The 16,475-nt window shown below is 48.2% G+C and overlaps 1 protein-coding gene and 1 non-coding gene across 6 annotated transcripts in view; both read right to left on the reverse strand.

Annotated features, from left to right (window-relative positions):
- Window positions 1–4,115: 4,115 nt before the first annotated feature.
- BCL2L11 (BCL2 like 11) overlaps window positions 4,116–16,475 on the reverse strand; it is a 45,696-nt gene continuing 33,336 nt past the window's right edge. For all 5 annotated transcript variants that reach the window (XM_032653034.1, XM_032653029.1, XM_032653033.1 and 2 more), the window contains one exon: window positions 4,116–8,656. In XM_032653034.1, the coding sequence (XP_032508925.1) occupies window positions 8,558–8,656 (99 nt within the window). In that variant the 3' untranslated portion in view covers window positions 4,116–8,557. The remainder of the gene's footprint in view (window positions 8,657–16,475) is intronic.
- On the reverse strand, window positions 9,001–9,129 carry LOC116764807. Its single transcript, XR_004353019.1, has one exon. It is a non-coding gene; the product is annotated as a small nucleolar RNA SNORA31 (small nucleolar RNA).

A 16,475-nucleotide genomic window follows, 5' to 3' on the forward strand; every position in this document is an offset into this window, starting at 1 on the left:
TTAGGGTGTATTGTGAGAATGGTTCCCCAAGTTTGATCTTGTTTAGTCAGTAGATTGAGGGGTTACTATAGAGCTAAGTCTCCCAAAATCTGCTGTAAGGAGACAGCTGAGCAGCTAGTATAATTTCACCTTCCCAAATCCCTTTTGGAAATGCATGTCATATATGGGATAACATGCCAGAAACAAGGGCCTTCTACTGTGTCTTCTTCTTGGTACTAAATTCTCCTAAGGACTTAGGGCTTGCCTCAGGAAAGAGAGGTTTCAGGCAAAGGAGGCCCAGTGGCAGAAGTGAGAGACAATGAGAGAGCATCCTTTTGCCTTGTCATTTCCCTTCTTCTCAGCCCCATTCTGGTCTCGCCCAGCCTATCTCAACCTATCACCTCACGCCTTCGGAATTCGTACTGTTCATAGGCGGACTCCTAACAACCCTTGACTCAGTCTTTCCTGACAGGTAGGAATGAGTCAGCGCTTCAGGCTGCCGGTAACAGCATCTGACAGCACAGAGAGAACTTATGGGAGGGGCCCTGCGCTCAAGGAACAAACGGGAAGCGTGGAGACCAGGCACAGGCACGCCAGCAGCAGGCACCATGGCCAGGGAATGCGCATGTACCTCCCTGTCTACCCAGCTGTAAGGATGCTGCACTCCCGTCAGCCCCTTCTTGCCTCGTTTGCTCCAGGTTCAAAGTGCTGGGAAAGAGTGCTGGATTGGCCCAGCTTAGGCCACAGCTGCCGTCGGCTGTCCTGGGGGCAAGGAAAGTTTCAAAGGTGGAAGGCAACGGTGGGGGGGAGGCGCACAAAGAGCAACTGTGGTGGCAATAAGAAAGGGGGGAGTGGGTGGGCTGGATGCTGGCTGACCCCCATCCCTCACCCTAGAGAAAAGCTCACAAGAAACGTGCAGGGGGTTTCCCGGGTGGCGCAGTGCTTGAGAGTCCGCCTGCCGATGCAGGGGACGCGGGTTCGTGCCCCGGTCCGGGAGGATCCCGCGTGCCGCGGAGCGGCTGGGCCCGTGAGCCATGGCCGCTGAGCCTGCGCGTCCGGAGCCTGTGCTCCGCAACGGGGGAGGCCACAACAGTGAGAGGCCCGTGTACTGCAAAAAAAAAGAAATGTGCAGGATGTATGGAAAGAAAAGTCAAGTGCACTAACATCATCAAAAAGAAGCCTAATAGATGAAAATACGAGCTGGCTGCCTTGGAAAACGTCTTGGGAAAATGGCAACGCTCACTAAATGAATATGGTCATTGCGGTCCCAAATTAAGACACTCACCGAACTTGTCAAGAAGCTTAAGCTAATTCCAAAATGCACGTGAAAGACAAAATGTGGAATGGCCAGGACAATCTTGAAAAATAAAGACGAGAAATTCAAAACATATTACGAAACCACAGTAATTAGCATAATGTAGGTGAAAACAAAAAGATCACTGGAAAAAAAGAAGAGCAGAGAAACAGAACCACATAATAGGAGAATTTGGTAGATGTCAAAGAGCCATTTCACGTGAAGAAAAGAAGACAGTCCTGGCTGTCTATGGGGGAAAAAAATAAAGTTAGATTCACATTATATCATTAAAAAAAAAAAAAATCCAGGTGGGTTAAAGACGAAAACAAACTGTAGCGTTACATATCACAAAATATATTTAAAACCTTGGCCTAGGGAAGGGCTCTTAAAATACAAAATACAGAAACCTAAGTAAGATTAATAAATCTGACTTCTAAAGTGGTGAGAACTACATCAAATACACCACAGCAGTTTGAAGACACGCAGTGGAATAAAACCTACGTTCACAAAAAGATGTGTTCAAGAATATTCGTAGAAAGTTTATTCATCCCAGCCCAAACTGTAAGAGCTCAGGTGTTCATTAATAAGACAACAGAGAAAGTGTGGTCTGTTCATACAACAGGCTACTAGTCAGCAAGAAAAGGGAAATTAGTGATGATTGTACATACTGCATGATCCCATTCAAACTCTACCTAAAAAGTAATTTATGGTGGAAAAAAATCAAATCAGAACTGTGGTCACCCCTGGAGGCAAGAGGGGAGGGACTGCCTCAGAGGGAGCATGAGGGAACTTTCAGGAGTGATGGTCATGCCCCTTATCTTGATAGGGGTTTGGGTGACATCTGCACCCTTGGTCAAAACTTAGCAAATGTTGGGCTTCCCTGGTGGCGCAGTGGTTGAGAGTCCGCCTGCCGATGCAGGGGACACGGGTTCGTGCCCCAGTCCGGGAAGATCCCACGTGCCGCGGAGCGGCTGGGCCCGTGAGCCACAGCCGCTGAGCCTGCGCGTCCGGAGGCTGTGCTCCGCAACAGGAGAGGCCACAGCAGTGAGAGGCCCGCGTACCACAAGAAAAAAACAAACAAAAACAAACAAACAAAACTTAGCAAATGCATACTTAAGAGTTGTTGTATTACCTGTAAATCTCATCTCAGGAAAAATTTATAAAAAATTAATGAACTCTAAATGATATACGTGTTGAAGTATTTAGGGATAAGGTTGCTGATGACTACGACTTCCTTTGAAATGCGTCACAAGGTAAGATGCAAGAATGGATGGACAGATACAGAATCAAGGAAGTAGAGTAAAATGTGAAAGGTAGAATCTAAGTGGTGGGTACCACCACCATGTGTTCTCTGTACATTCTTTCAACTTTTCTGTACGTTTGAAAATCTCCATAATAAAATGTTGAGAAAAAAAAGATAGTAAGACTGGAGGAAACGTATTTCCAAGATGTAAGAGATTTTTACCCAGAATATACAAAGAGCTAATTATCAATAGGAAAAATAAAAGAACCAACTGAAAAGAAGCAAAGGCCTTTAGAAAAAAAAAGGAGATGCCAGCAATGTCTGAAAAGATCATCCTCTTTGAAAGTGGAAAATTTGAATTCAGACAACAGCACCCCTCTTCCCCCTCCAGGCTGGTATCATCTTGCGACACTTGGCAGATGTCAGCGGGTGGTCGTGTGAAGAACAGCCAGTTTGGCAGCACCTGTGAGTCTGTCGAAGCTGCTAATCCCACCACCCTGAACCATCACCCGGCACCTCTCCTGCAGGTTGGTGAAGAATGGACCAGGCAGCGCCGAAGATGCAGAAAAGCCATAGCAGGACACCAGGCAAGGAGCTTTTATTCCTGTGTGCAGTGGTTAGAATGGAGTCACTACGGAAAAACCTATGACCTACCGCTAAGTCAGAACCACATACTGACTGTACAGAGTTTACAGAAAAGCAAGACTGCTGAATAAGTACACACACACACACACACACACACACACAGCAGAGAAAATGGGCTGGAAAAATCCAAACTCCTGCCTTGCTGAGGAAGCAGGATGAGGAACGAGCCAGAACCACCACTTGATTTGAAATAAATGTATATATACACACATGTACTGCTTGCCGAATGAAAATGAAAGGCATTAATCCATCACCAGCTTAAAACAAAGCTCACCCAGGCTTTAACTTTCCCAGCACTTATTTCAGAGCAAAAGTGGCAAATTACATAATTTATTTAGGATTTTATAACCTTTTTCCCCAAATCAGCCTATTTCTCTCTGCCATTCCTAAACTAGTTCACACCTACCACGCAGCACAGGTCTCTCAAAACTCGTGGACCCTTGTAAGATGGCAGTGATTTCTCTCTCTCTCTCTCTCTCACACACACACACACACACACACACACACACACACACACACATGTCCATGCACCTGTTGATTCGTGGCTTTGAGCAGGTGCTATAGAACCACTTTCTATTAGAGTCAAACCAGACTTCCATCCTTTGAATTTTCTTCAAACTGTGAGATGGGGTGAGATGGCAGGGTAATCTGCTATAATCACTGATCTATACAGTTCAGATCTGTCACCTAGTACCACCCCCCATCCAGGTGCTGAGTCATACCTGACTACGTGGGCAGAAAACTTTGCAGTCGCTCTCCCCAGCCACTTCAAAACTTTAAAGAGTGGTTTGCTTTTAAGTATACTACATAGAATTGACTTCAAGGGAGAATTCACGAAATCTGAGTGTCCGTAATACATTCTATGACTGATGAGGGTAGAGTGTGGGCGTGTACATATCCATATTTCAGCTGTTTCTCCACCATTGCGTGAAACAAATCAAACAGCTCACCAAAACTAGTTGAAAGTTTTATTTATATAAAATTCATTAAGAACATAAAAGATTGAGTTTCTTTAAAAAAAAAAATCTGCAGTTATTTACAGCAGTATTGCACAAGTAAAGTGGCAATTACCCTGTCAAAATTCATCAGTGCAAAACACAAGTAAGCCAGGGAAATTGCAATACATATGCTACAATATGCTGGGTCCTAGGAAACAAGTTAGTGATGAATCAGTATACAGACAGATCAGTGCTATTTATAAATGAGTACCTGATGAGTTCTGATACAGTAACTAGTGGTCACAGAACCTGGACATAAAACGTTAAGAGAGCGTCTAAAGTCTGAAATTCCCAAATAAAAGTAGTCAAGTTACTTAGCCGGGAGCTTGAGGCTGCTTCTTGCACACAAATGCTGTTTGGAGCAGGACAGGAGTTACCCCAGCTGGTTTAGCGACACGCGTGGTCACATTCCTGCACACACGCATGTGCGGGGTGGACACACGCAGGCACCAGGCTAAATCAGCAGGGATGACAGAGCCATCGACACAGAACCGCTAGGAAGTCTCTTTCAAGCTTCCACTTCTTAACAGCCAGTCCAGTGGGGCCCCCAACCTCTCTCGAAGGCTTTGGAGAAGCAGAAGGAAAGCGTCACCCTGAAGAAGCAGGTGGATCAAATGCAGGGACCGAATGGTTCAGGGCAGGGGCTGTACAATTAGTTCCTGAAGACACACAGTTTAGTTCGCACCTCAAAGCACAGGAAGCCACAGAGCGGGTGGCGGGAACTCAACTACTCATCAGTTGCCAGTGAGGGGTTAGGGGTGTGAAGAGGTCCTGATGTGTCTCTGGAAGCAGGGGCCACTGGTCCCACTGTGTCTCATCCTGCCTGGCCCCTGCCCTCAACAATCTCACGACGGCCCCTCCAGAAGACGACGTTTCCATTTCTCTGAACATGGTATATTGTCAGGGATAAATTTTCAATGGAAAAAATCCTTCCCAACTGCCAATAACACATATTGGGTTGGCCCAAAAGAAGTTCGTTCGGGTTTTTCCATAAGATGTAATGGAAAAACCCGAACGAACTTTTTGCCCCCCCCCCCCACCAACACACAAACACACACACACACACACACACACGTATATATTTTGGCTTTAAAATACAGCCTGGAGTTAACAGCATTTGCTTCCATGAGAAGCTAGCCATTTGGGAACAAGAGAAAGTCACTGGAAAGTTCTAGAGTAGAATTTGACAGCCTGCTAGGTTTATGGTCTCTCACTGGTGTCTAAACACAAACTTCATCATGAGGACAGCAAACTCTACGAATCTAAACCCATTTGACTAGAAATACCAGGAACCAAAGCCGAAGGGCCACCCGGGGGAGACCGCGTGGCCTGCAGTGAGGTAACCAGTGGCCACCTCAGAGTTAAAGCAATTAACAGGACAGGAGGGGGTAGGGGTCAGGGAGGTCAACACTTTTCAGAATTTAAGACCTTAAATAAGCTGGAAATAAATATACAACATCTCTACAAGTTACAGCATTATGAAACAGTAGGACACATTACACAGAAAAAGAATCTACAATATTTACAATCCTCAATTCTGAAAAAGTTTAGTAAAAACAGTGATTTTTTTTTTTTTTTTTTACTCATTTATGCTGTACAAAATTTTACAAGAAAGGTAAAGGAAACATAATAATTGCACACAGACGTTTGGCTCAGTTGATAAGTAAAGTATGACTTCCTAATCTAATAAATAGTCAAAATATATACAATATTAAGAAGGGGAAACAGGAGAAAGCTGTCGTCTACTGTGTACATTTTTTGTTTTTGTTTTTTTAACTCGGAAGAAATTTTCACCTGGTTTCTCCACAACCAAGAAAAAAAAAAATTCTTCATAAACGGGAGTCCAGGTAATTTGCAGATTCACTCTTGAAGTTAATTTCGTGTGTGTTTATTGCATTTCTGTGAAAAGTCACAGGACACTTTCTACAAACCTCACGTGAGACGAGGTGGTCAAGGCACAAAACCCGCATTCAGTTTCCAAAAAGGGATCGAGTTATTTTTTTTCTCTATAAAAAGTCAAAGAAAGGAAAAATAAGAAGTCAAAGGTACACCCACAGTGGGTATACTTTCTGCAGGGAGGCATCTTGATAAACAGATACGTACAGTACAGAGACGTCCAGTCACCTCTCTTTTAAGTCCTGGGGCAACATCCTCTTAATACTTCTACAATTCATAGAATCTCTAATTTCCTCACCAGCTGCTTCCACGGCCAGCCCGGGGGCCTGGAGGCCGCCGAGCCCGAGGTAAACTTGCACGTGGGTGAGCGAGCACTCAGCCCCCGGGCACCAGGGCTGAAGGAACAGAATAAAGTGCTCCAGTCCGAGAGACTGGCCCGTATAGAGATCCTGGGAGGGGAGCGGCCCAGAACCAAATACGTCTTTGGTGTGTGTGTCCAGCAGGCCCACGGCTGCAATTCCACCAACCACCTTAACAACCGCGTGGACTTGAGGACCCTGCAGAGGGGTTCAAGACATGTCAAGGACACAAGCTGAGACTCAACACAGCTTTAAAACGATTCAAGACCCCAAGAAGATACCTGGGGAAAAGAAAACTTTTAGAAGGAAGAATATTTGGAGTCAAATATCTCTACCTAAGAAAAAAGCGTATATGCAACATATATATATATATACTTATATAAAATTATGAAGATACAAAAATGAATCAATTTTTCCAACTGATAACGTGAAAACACTGGTTCTCGATGGGCCAAAAGCAAATACGACAGCTGTTGTTGGCACTGTTGACTCATCTGAAAAATCACGTATCTTCTTTTAAAAAGCTGTTTAATAATCTGAGGTTTCTAAAACTATAAGAGTGATGGGGTTCACAGAACGATCTCCACCTCCCCTCTTTCAATGCTCCCTAATCCTTTTTGGGTCTCCCCAGTAGTTTAACTGCCTTTGAAAAGACTGACCAACTCGTGGGCTTCCATTCTCTGCCATAATCGTGGCAGGCGCAGAGGAAGGGCATCCCCAACAGAAGTGGCTGCATGAAGGGGGCCTGACGAAATCCAGCCGTGCCAAGAGAAGTGGAACAAGTGACACAGACATCTGTCAGAAGGCCAAGGGACCATTTCAGACTTGTGTCCGACGGGGTTTTTTATGGAACTGCTGAGAGCAGAATTAAGTCTGTATTTCAGAGAGTGGGAACTGAGTGTTAGCCATCAAAAGCCAGATGAACTCTGAGTTGGACAAAAAGCCAGGATGCCCAGGAAACAGCTGTCTCAAGTCCCGCCCATAGCCTGCGCCAATTCCCACAAGGGCTCGAGCTTGGATACCTCGACGGAACTCGGCTGCACGTGGGCATGTGAACCACCTGGGGCCTTAGGCTGAGTTCATCCTGTGATATGGGAAGGCCTGCAACCAGAAAAGCCAACAGTGCATACCTTGTGTTATGACTGCCATTGCCTCTTCAGAACACTTCTCAACGACCAGCCCATCAAAACCAAACGAAAACCAACATCGAGCACCTCCCAGTGAGTAAGCTACCAATAGACAACAGACCTGTGTCTGATACAGGCAGATACTAACTCATGTTCAGACCCAATTATACTTTTGACCAAGAAATTACACTGGACCAAATGTGTGCATCAGTGTCCAACAGGCTGGAGGAGCATCGCCAAAGGACGTAAGGAGAAACACAAAGAGAGTCTGAAATTTTGCCACAGATGCAACTGAATTTAAGGAGGTAAGTAGATATTTACAAAATGGGAGTGGCACGTCAATACAGGCTGACAAGAGACCCCTCTGCCCCTTTCACCAGTTCCATTTCATAAGAACTTTTTTGGTATTAATAATAATGACTTAAAAAAAAAAAAGGTCCAAGAAGCAATGGCAGGGAAGGGAGGGGCCACATCATACCTCTCCTGTTTAAAAATGCTGTACGGTGACCTCAAAAATAAACTAAGGCAGCTTTATAAATCAGCTGGCTCAGTTTCCACTGTGGAGTTTACACAATCCTCTGAGAGTAGGCAAAAGGTTCTTAAAATTTTAGTACAAAAATCACTCACGAGTTGGTTAAAAAGTTTCCGTTTCCTTTTTGAAAAACCTGTTCTTATCAAAGAAGGTGGGGAAAAAAAAAAAAAACACACGGCATGTAAACACCATTCTTGCATAAAATCCTGCTCCAAAGAACCATGATTTGTACATTGTTTAAAAAGAGAATCCTCCCTCATTTACATTCACAACAAGCTTCTGTTAGAAATTCGGCCGCGTGGTGATGATGAAAGACAAGGTCAGGTCCACGTGCAGCTCGGACACGCCGGCAGGCTCCCCGCCCGCCCCCTCCAGCGAGGGACCTCGGGCTGCACAGCAAGGGCACCGAGACACCGAGGTGCTGCGCCTGTCGGTCTGAACGAGCAAAATGTCTGCACATCCCGGCTCCGTGAGGAACCCGCTGTCACTGCATCCTCCACACCAGACGGATGATGTGGCGTAAGAGCCGTAAGATAACCATTTGCGGGTGACCTTCGGCTGCTTGGTGATTATTCAGAAAGACCTGAAACAACAAAAGGAAAGCTCCTTACTTTCCAGCCCCGACTTATTTCGGGGGCTGGCGGGGGAACCCATATTTAAGGGAACAACCAATCCCATCTGAACAGCTATGAAGGTGCCTCTTAAAGGGCCACTTCTTCCCTGAGACGTCACTGCAAAAAGAGCAGGCACACCAAATGATGGTTTTCTTTAAAGCGACCAAAAGGATGTTTGGAAAGCTCAAAGAGAATCCCTGAATCTGTTCCCCACCCCCCACTTTTTGTTTTTAATTGTAAACTCTTGTAAATTCTTCTTTGGAATAAAGGAGGCTTTTACCGTTCACAAGGTTATTTATGAGTTGCAAGTTTTCCCTGTATTCCCCCATTCAACCTGGGCTGCCACAATCAGACAGACAGAAAGCGTGAGGACACTTTTCTTGCATCTGTAGTGGAAATCTTAGCAGACAGTAACTGCCCCAGGTCTGTCAAATAGATGCACTGTTTCTCCTTCTAAAAACCACATATTCTTTCCACAGGTGACGCCATCGCTGGCCGGAGCTGCCTTAATCAGGAAACGTAGCAACCATCGGAAAATGAGTATCCCCACCGGCTCTGTGCAGCTGCTGGAGGAGAGCCACCCCAAGTCCTGGAGTTCGGGGGGTCCCGTGAAGAGAGGCGCAGGTAAAGCAGATGGAAGAGAGGAAAGAAAGAACTTGGTGGATGCGAGGTAAGCACCTTACTGCCCAAGTTACCAACATTCAAAATATGGTTCAGACTCCCTCAAGGGTGAGTTTCGGGTGGCTGTCATTTACTTGAGAAATCAGTGATTCGGGGTAATTTGCCCTAAGAAGCTAAATAAAGTGGAGCACTGATGCGCCACCGCGCCTCTGCCTGTCGGTGGGCAGCTCCGGTGGGTCAGCGCCGTTGGTCCAGGGCTGCGGCCACGGTCACCGACACAGGCGGCGTCAACCACCGGCCCCTCCAGTACCCCGGAGTGGCGGGCAAAGAACGATGAAATATAGAAAAGCCCCGTTTGCTGGGGACCACCATAGGATCGTGACAAGCTGAGAAACTGTTCCAAAGGAAACGGCCAGGGTATTTCAAGGTCTCAGAGGTCCCTGGGTCTTCCACCTTCGAGCTCTAATCCATTTCGCGGGTTAAGTGCAGGGTGTAAACTCAGAGCAGCCAAAGCTGGTAACAGAGCACATCTGCCTCCATGTCAGGAGCTGTGACCGGTTTCCCTGTTCAGGTCTGAAATCCACACCCCAGGCCAGCTCCCTGCTCTGTCTGGAGCACTCCACCAACCCCCTTCTCACTCCGGCGGGCTGGGGGGTGCTTTCCAGCACACATCCACGGGACCACCTGCCACGGGGCAGGCCGAGGACGGGCGTCCCCTTCCCAGACACAATCGCTGTCCACAGACGCCAGCTGCAAGCAGAGCTCCCTCTTCGCCACTGTTTACACAGCCCTCTGGGGCTCGTTGTACGGGATGGAATTGTGATAAGGCCGGAGCACTTCCCTTGCTCCTTCCAGAACCAGGAGCCAGACTGGAGGAAATCAGCTTTATGTAAGCGATTCCTGTAGAGGCGCTCCGTAACCACAGTCTGCGATTTTTATCAGCCTGACACACAAGATTGCTTTGTTTTGATTTAACTTTCAAAATTACTTTGCTTCTTCTGGGTGAGAATAATTTAGGGGAAGGTTAATTTTAGTTGAGACTAATATTAACAGGTTGAAAGAGGCTTATTCAAAATAAAACCACGACTTACTAAAACGAAGAAAGTGTATGCAGAGCTGAGCTAAACTATCACTTCAAGGTGGGAAATCTCAAACCAAACAGTTGTCACTGCTGGCCTCAGTAGGACCGGAGAATGGAGTCAACATGACGCCACGAGGGGACTGGGTCACACAGTAGGGACAGACCCCCAACTGTTGACACTTAGCCAATTTTATATTCCAGAACTGGCAGCGTCTGAGAGGAGAAACCTTCCACGCACCCCTGAGGACAGCAGGTGTAGGATGAGAGAAGTCTTCCCGAGTTTTTCAGACTGTTGCTTTCGTGTCACATGAAAATAATATGGGGGCGGTATGCAAAGACATGCCAGGGTGGCAGGGGAATGCAAGAAAGATGTTTGTTAAAAGGAACACCCAATCCCTGACAAACGAGAAGATGCTACAACATCTGGGTTAGCGAGGATACGGGGACACCTGGCCCCTCGACAGCACGCGTGACAACACGGCACACGCCGTTAAACCAGCGAATGATTGCTTTTGGACGACATTCCATGGAGGAAGCCATTACCACTGATTCCAAGAGCCCTGGCAGCCCAGGAAGCCCTCGACAGCTGGCAGGACCCGCCGAAGCTGCTGCTGGCGCAGCGTGGATGGCCCACACCTCACAAACAGCTGGAGGAAGGGCAGCTGGCGCCAGGGCAGAAGCGCCGTCCTCTGACACCTGCAGCCGTACTGATCAGCTTCCTTAGCGGAGTCACCGAGCACACGGTCTCGGCCTGACGATGCTAACGTAGGGCAGACGTGGTCGGCCCAGCCAGCATGAGATCCTAGGCTTCTGGCCTCCAGGAATGTGAAGAAATACATTTCTGCTGTTTAAGGCCCCCTGTCCGTGGTCCTGTGCTCTGGCCGTCCTAGCAAACTAATACACTCGCTCATGCTTAATCATCCTTCCTGATCCTTCACCTTTTAAGTGAAAAACAAAACTTCTTAGCTCAGAGTTGCGTAATGCTGTTTTAGTCTAAATCATAGAAACACTTTAGAAAGATATATTACAATGATTCATTTGGGGAAAGAACTAAAAAACTAAATACGCTCCTAGGTACAAACAATTTATGTCTTACACACACACATGTACAAAGTGCAGGATCCCACGCAACTGGGATTTTCATCTCTGTGGTCTAGATCAAGGAGTGGATTATTTGGGGTAATTGACTTCTATGGCCATCCTGACAGTCCATGCTCCTCTCTGGCTGGGGGGCTCCGGCATCGCAGGCAACGCTCGACTTCGTAGCCTGTCTGCACCCAGTTAAGTCTCGTGGGCATTCCCGAGTCGCCAGCACCGCATGCAGGAGAGCACGACGCAGCCCACCGTACCGGGCGCCCACGGTGCCACCATCAACGAGAAGAGCCCGAGAGAAAGCTGCCCTGTCTCGGGAGCCAGAGGCAGGCAAGTGCAAGTTCCCACCTCGCAGACGGAAACACATCCACACGTTCCAGTGAAGCCTGAAGCCTACACCCAAACACAGTCAAGATGCGGAGGGTCCTTCTTGTCCAAAAAGCAACACGACAGCATCTCCTTTGCGGAGCTTACGCTCTGCTGAGGGACAGAGCCATGCGAATGAAGACGATCTTGTGACAAGGGTAATACAGAGGTAAAGACGATGACAGAGAAAGAAGCATCGGCCAGAGAGGCGGGCAGCGGGGCCAGCAGAGCCGGGCAGGAAGGCACAGAGCCAAGCCCCATGCTGAGTCAGAGGAAGAAGAGTTGCTGGGAGGAAAGGAGAGGGAATTACAGGAGGAGAGGCGGGGCCCTGCACGCAAGAAGGAGCAGACGGCTTGGGAAAAATCGTATTTTATGGTAAAATATAGTATTTGATTTTTCACAATAAGCCAGAATGAAAAGCAGTGTCAAATTCCAGGGCTGTTCCATCCAAGAATCGTCCCATAAAGGTAAGCGATGGACTCAGGAGCTCTGAGTTTCCCTGGACAGACTTCGGTTTTCTTGGAAGATGTGAAATACGACCTTGGAGACAGCGTCAAGGGCATTCAGCAGGGAATCCCGAACAGTTCCCTGCACGTCCACACCAGAGGCCACAGGCTCACCTGGGTGGCAGACAGGGTGGGCTGCACCGAGGGTCCGCCCTGGAGTGGGGAGCAGGGTCCAGGCTGACTTGTCATGACCGGGGAGCAGCCCATACGTTGAGGAGCTGGGCCTCTGCGTGGGGTGGGACAGGAGAGGAGGCTCAGGGACTGGACACAGCGCCGGCGACCACCATGGCTGTAGCACCGGGACCGCCTCAGGTTGCACTCGAGACCACCAATCAAGTATCGGGGAACTTAATTACATTTTAATGCCAAAACAACAATCACAGCCAAACCAGGGAAGCAGGTGTGCCGCATGCAACAGAGGCCTGGAGCCCAGGCTGCCCCGGGCAACTGGCCAGGTTGACCACAACATACCTGCAGTGGGCCGCTCTGTTCCCGCTTCACTCTCCTGCAGATGGAGAGGAGCCCAGTCTCTGCAAAGTACACAGGACACAGCAGGCCTTCGGACTTTGTGAGCCTGAGCTTGGGGATGAGAAGGGTCGCCCACCGCCACCGATAAATGGAACGTGGCACACGCCTTTTCCGTCTTCACGACCCCCCAAGCCAGCGTAGCTCTCCTGCCCTTTCACAGACGGAGCTTGCGGATCAGGAACCACCAAGTAACCCCGACAGTTCAGCTCAACGCAGAACACACACTCACCAATCCGGGCTCCAAAGGCAGGGTCAAAGCTCGCTGGGCCAAGTGACTCAGTACGTACAACCCACAGGTACACTGGGCATTACTCAAGGGGGCTTACCGACTCAAAACCACAGAGGTACGCACAGTACAATAAAAACAAAGGTTGAGGAAGATCACAAGTATTAAGAAAGAGAGACTTATCCTGGGAACTAGGGCTGAGATTTGCTGCAACAGAACCACAGTTCAGGGAAGAGTTTCCTGGCAGTCAAGGTAACAAGGACATTATTTTTCACCGTCTTATCAAAAAGAGCTCAATACCAAACTCTAGGAGACAAACCAAAAAGCAAGGTATACCCGCAGAACTGAGACTCAGCAATTTTTTTATAACTTGTTCAAAAACTTGTTTCTTATAGAATTTCAACACTGAATGCCTAAGACATCCTGAACTTTTTTTTTTTTTTTTTTAAGGTAGATACATTTTTAAGTGGGAACACGTTATAGGAGACTGAACTCTGGACTCTGACACCAGGAAGGACTCTGACAAAGAGAGAACCTCTTTGTCAGAGGATGGAGTGTCTATCTGTCTGGATGGTGTCTGCTCCCCCAGGGGCGGTCACGGCACCTTCCAGAACAGTGCTGAGAGCTGCCATAATCACAGGTGACAGAGTGAGGGCAAGGGACAGAGTGGCCCCGGTGATGGATGGAAGACCACCTCTACCCATTTCACAACCCATCGATCTAAACGTTATTTTAAGTGACAAGCGCGTGACACAGAGGTCAGAGAGGAACAGGGCCCACGTGTGACGACTCGATGTGGAGACTTGCTAAGAAGACCTGGTCTCTCTCCACTTTAAGACCAAGAACCACAGTCAAAGGACATCTCAGCTCAGATTCCAGTGCAGGCTCCATGTCCACTGCTGTTCTCAGGTGTCAGACATGCTGCTGCAATGCTGTCCAAAGACCAAATTCACTTTCTATCTATCACCACGGCAACACGGGCATTTGCATAGCTAGTGCCTAACATGCTTTGATGTCAACACAGCTGTGGAAAGGGCGCCAGCGGAGCTCCTTGGCCGGATGCGGTGCCCCTTCCACCCCAAGCACCAGAGGCGAGCTCTCCCACTAGGGTGATGATGTGATCCTCAAACGTCGCAGAAAGACGGCATCTGCACAAATCCCGCTCTCCAATGTTCAGTGCATCATTTCAGAGAATCTATGACAGGTACCGCTTTCGGTAGGACAAATACTCACTTCTCCCATTAACCTGGCATGCGCTGGATTTTCTTAGTACAAAACCTCCCCCTCCCCGCAGCAGATCTCTAGATAACTTGTCGGCCCCCCGGCCCCACGGCTCCAGCTGGCTGAAATGAAGAACCCCCGGCCCGTGACCTTCGAGGTGTGTCACTGTGTCAACCACGGAGAAGCCGGAGAGACGGCTCTCACAACTCCCGCACGAGGCACCATTAGACAAAATATTAGATGCAGAGCAAGAACACGCTGTTCTAAAATGCCCCAGCCTCCGACAAATGCTAATGAGATGTAAGCTCTTTAACCGCAGCTCAAACCCCTCTGCTTTGGCTCAGCTGGAAGAGGTCTAGTGGAGGATGACGTGATAGGCTGATTATTTCTGTATGTCTGCAGGAGGGCCGAGCCTCAAAGTGCATCTCCATTTCCTCCTCAAGAGATTAAAAAAAACCCAGCTCGACCTCTCTGAAGTCCCCCTCCAGGCACCTGCAACTCCAAATGGTTATGTGTTGATGGCCTCCGGTGCCTCAAGGGCCAGGCAGCCATGCAGGTGTGCCCACCTGCCACAGAGTGAGCGAGCACACAAGCCACATCCAGCTTGGTGCCCACCCAGCCATTCACACACACACCAGCGCCTCAACCTCGGCTCACATCTGTGTAACCCAGACAGACGCAGCACGTCCGGGGTCCCCACCCCACACCCCCGGGGGTGCCCCCCCCGACATTTCCTTTAACGAGCTGGGTACTTAGCAGACACGCAGGTGAACAAAGTTACTCGTATCTCTCTATCCAAAGCTTAAAGACCGATGGAGAAAAGTCTCAACTACAGTTCAAAGTGAGAGAAAACAGAAGGATGGTAGCACGGGATGATGGACAGCATTTTCTAGATGCATCTCTAAACGCTTTGGTTTAAGCGTCACTACGTCCCTAAGAGACTGACCGAAAATGGGGCTCCTGAAGGTGGGCAGACGGAATCTGACCCCAAGGTCCCTGCCATTGCCTGTGAGCGGCATCTTCCTACGAGATCACCCTTTATCCTCCACAAGTCACGGAAAGCCCTCGCTCAGCCCTCCACAGCCACGGTCCCCGTGGAGATAATCTGAACCCCATGCTCTCGGGGAAGGTCTCAGGGAAACACAGCAGAGCTGATGTCACAGGAGGGAGGCTCTTCTCTCTCACAGGCTCTGGCGTCTCCATGATGGGCTCATTCTCTTCGCCTTGTCATTGTTCGTGTGGTGTGGATATGGCATGTGTCAGACAGGTGTGCAAGGCTCTTAAGACCACAACTGCCTTATCCAACTCCAAGGGAGACACTCATTAAACCTGAAAACTGTATCCCAAATAAACGGCAAGCATCAGTTTATCCCGCCCACAGCTGGCTGTGCTACGGAAACTGTCATTCTATCAACCTGTGTGCGACAAATGTGGGGCATCATCTCATGAGATAGGATGGGCCCAGTTTTAATGTTTGATAGGCAGATTTTTCATTATTCTTTTCTCAGACAGTAATAGAAAGCATCTCATTTTGTTAAACTCCATGTGATGAACGAAGGCCTCAAAAGAGGGCCATCTGAGAACATGCATCTCTGGACGTAAGTATGGTTTATGCTATTACCAAACAAGCTATAATTTTGACCTCTCCCCGTCCACTAGCTACAGAAGACTATCTATAGAAGAACAGCCCTTCCGAAAACGAGGATCAAACAGCACAGGGAATTTCACTTGTTAGGAAAGACACATACAGACTTCAAGTTCACATATAGTACGGCTTGACCCTTGAACAATACGGGTTTCAACTGTGCAGGTTCACTTACACACGGGTTTTTTTCAGTATTGGTACCTGCTTCATTTTACAGATCTTTAAATTAGCGAAGTGGGGGGGAAAGTTTGTGTTCACAATATGTGGAATCAAAAGGACTAGAGTTTGAGTCCTGATTCTGTCCAGTTTCAGCTTCCTGCCCTTGGGTGAGTCATTTATCAATTCCTTTGTCTTGAGGCAGGGGTGGCAGTGCGTGGATTTTTGACTCCAAGGAGGGGTCGGCGTCCAGAGCCCCTTTGATGTTCCAGGCTCGACTTACATGAAAATGCTAATGTGTTGACACCAATTACACTGTGGTTTCCCTCAGAGCCATCCTGCAAGC

Source organism: Phocoena sinus, chromosome 13 (assembly GCF_008692025.1).
Source record: "Phocoena sinus isolate mPhoSin1 chromosome 13, mPhoSin1.pri, whole genome shotgun sequence".
NCBI lineage: Eukaryota > Metazoa > Chordata > Mammalia > Artiodactyla > Phocoenidae > Phocoena > Phocoena sinus.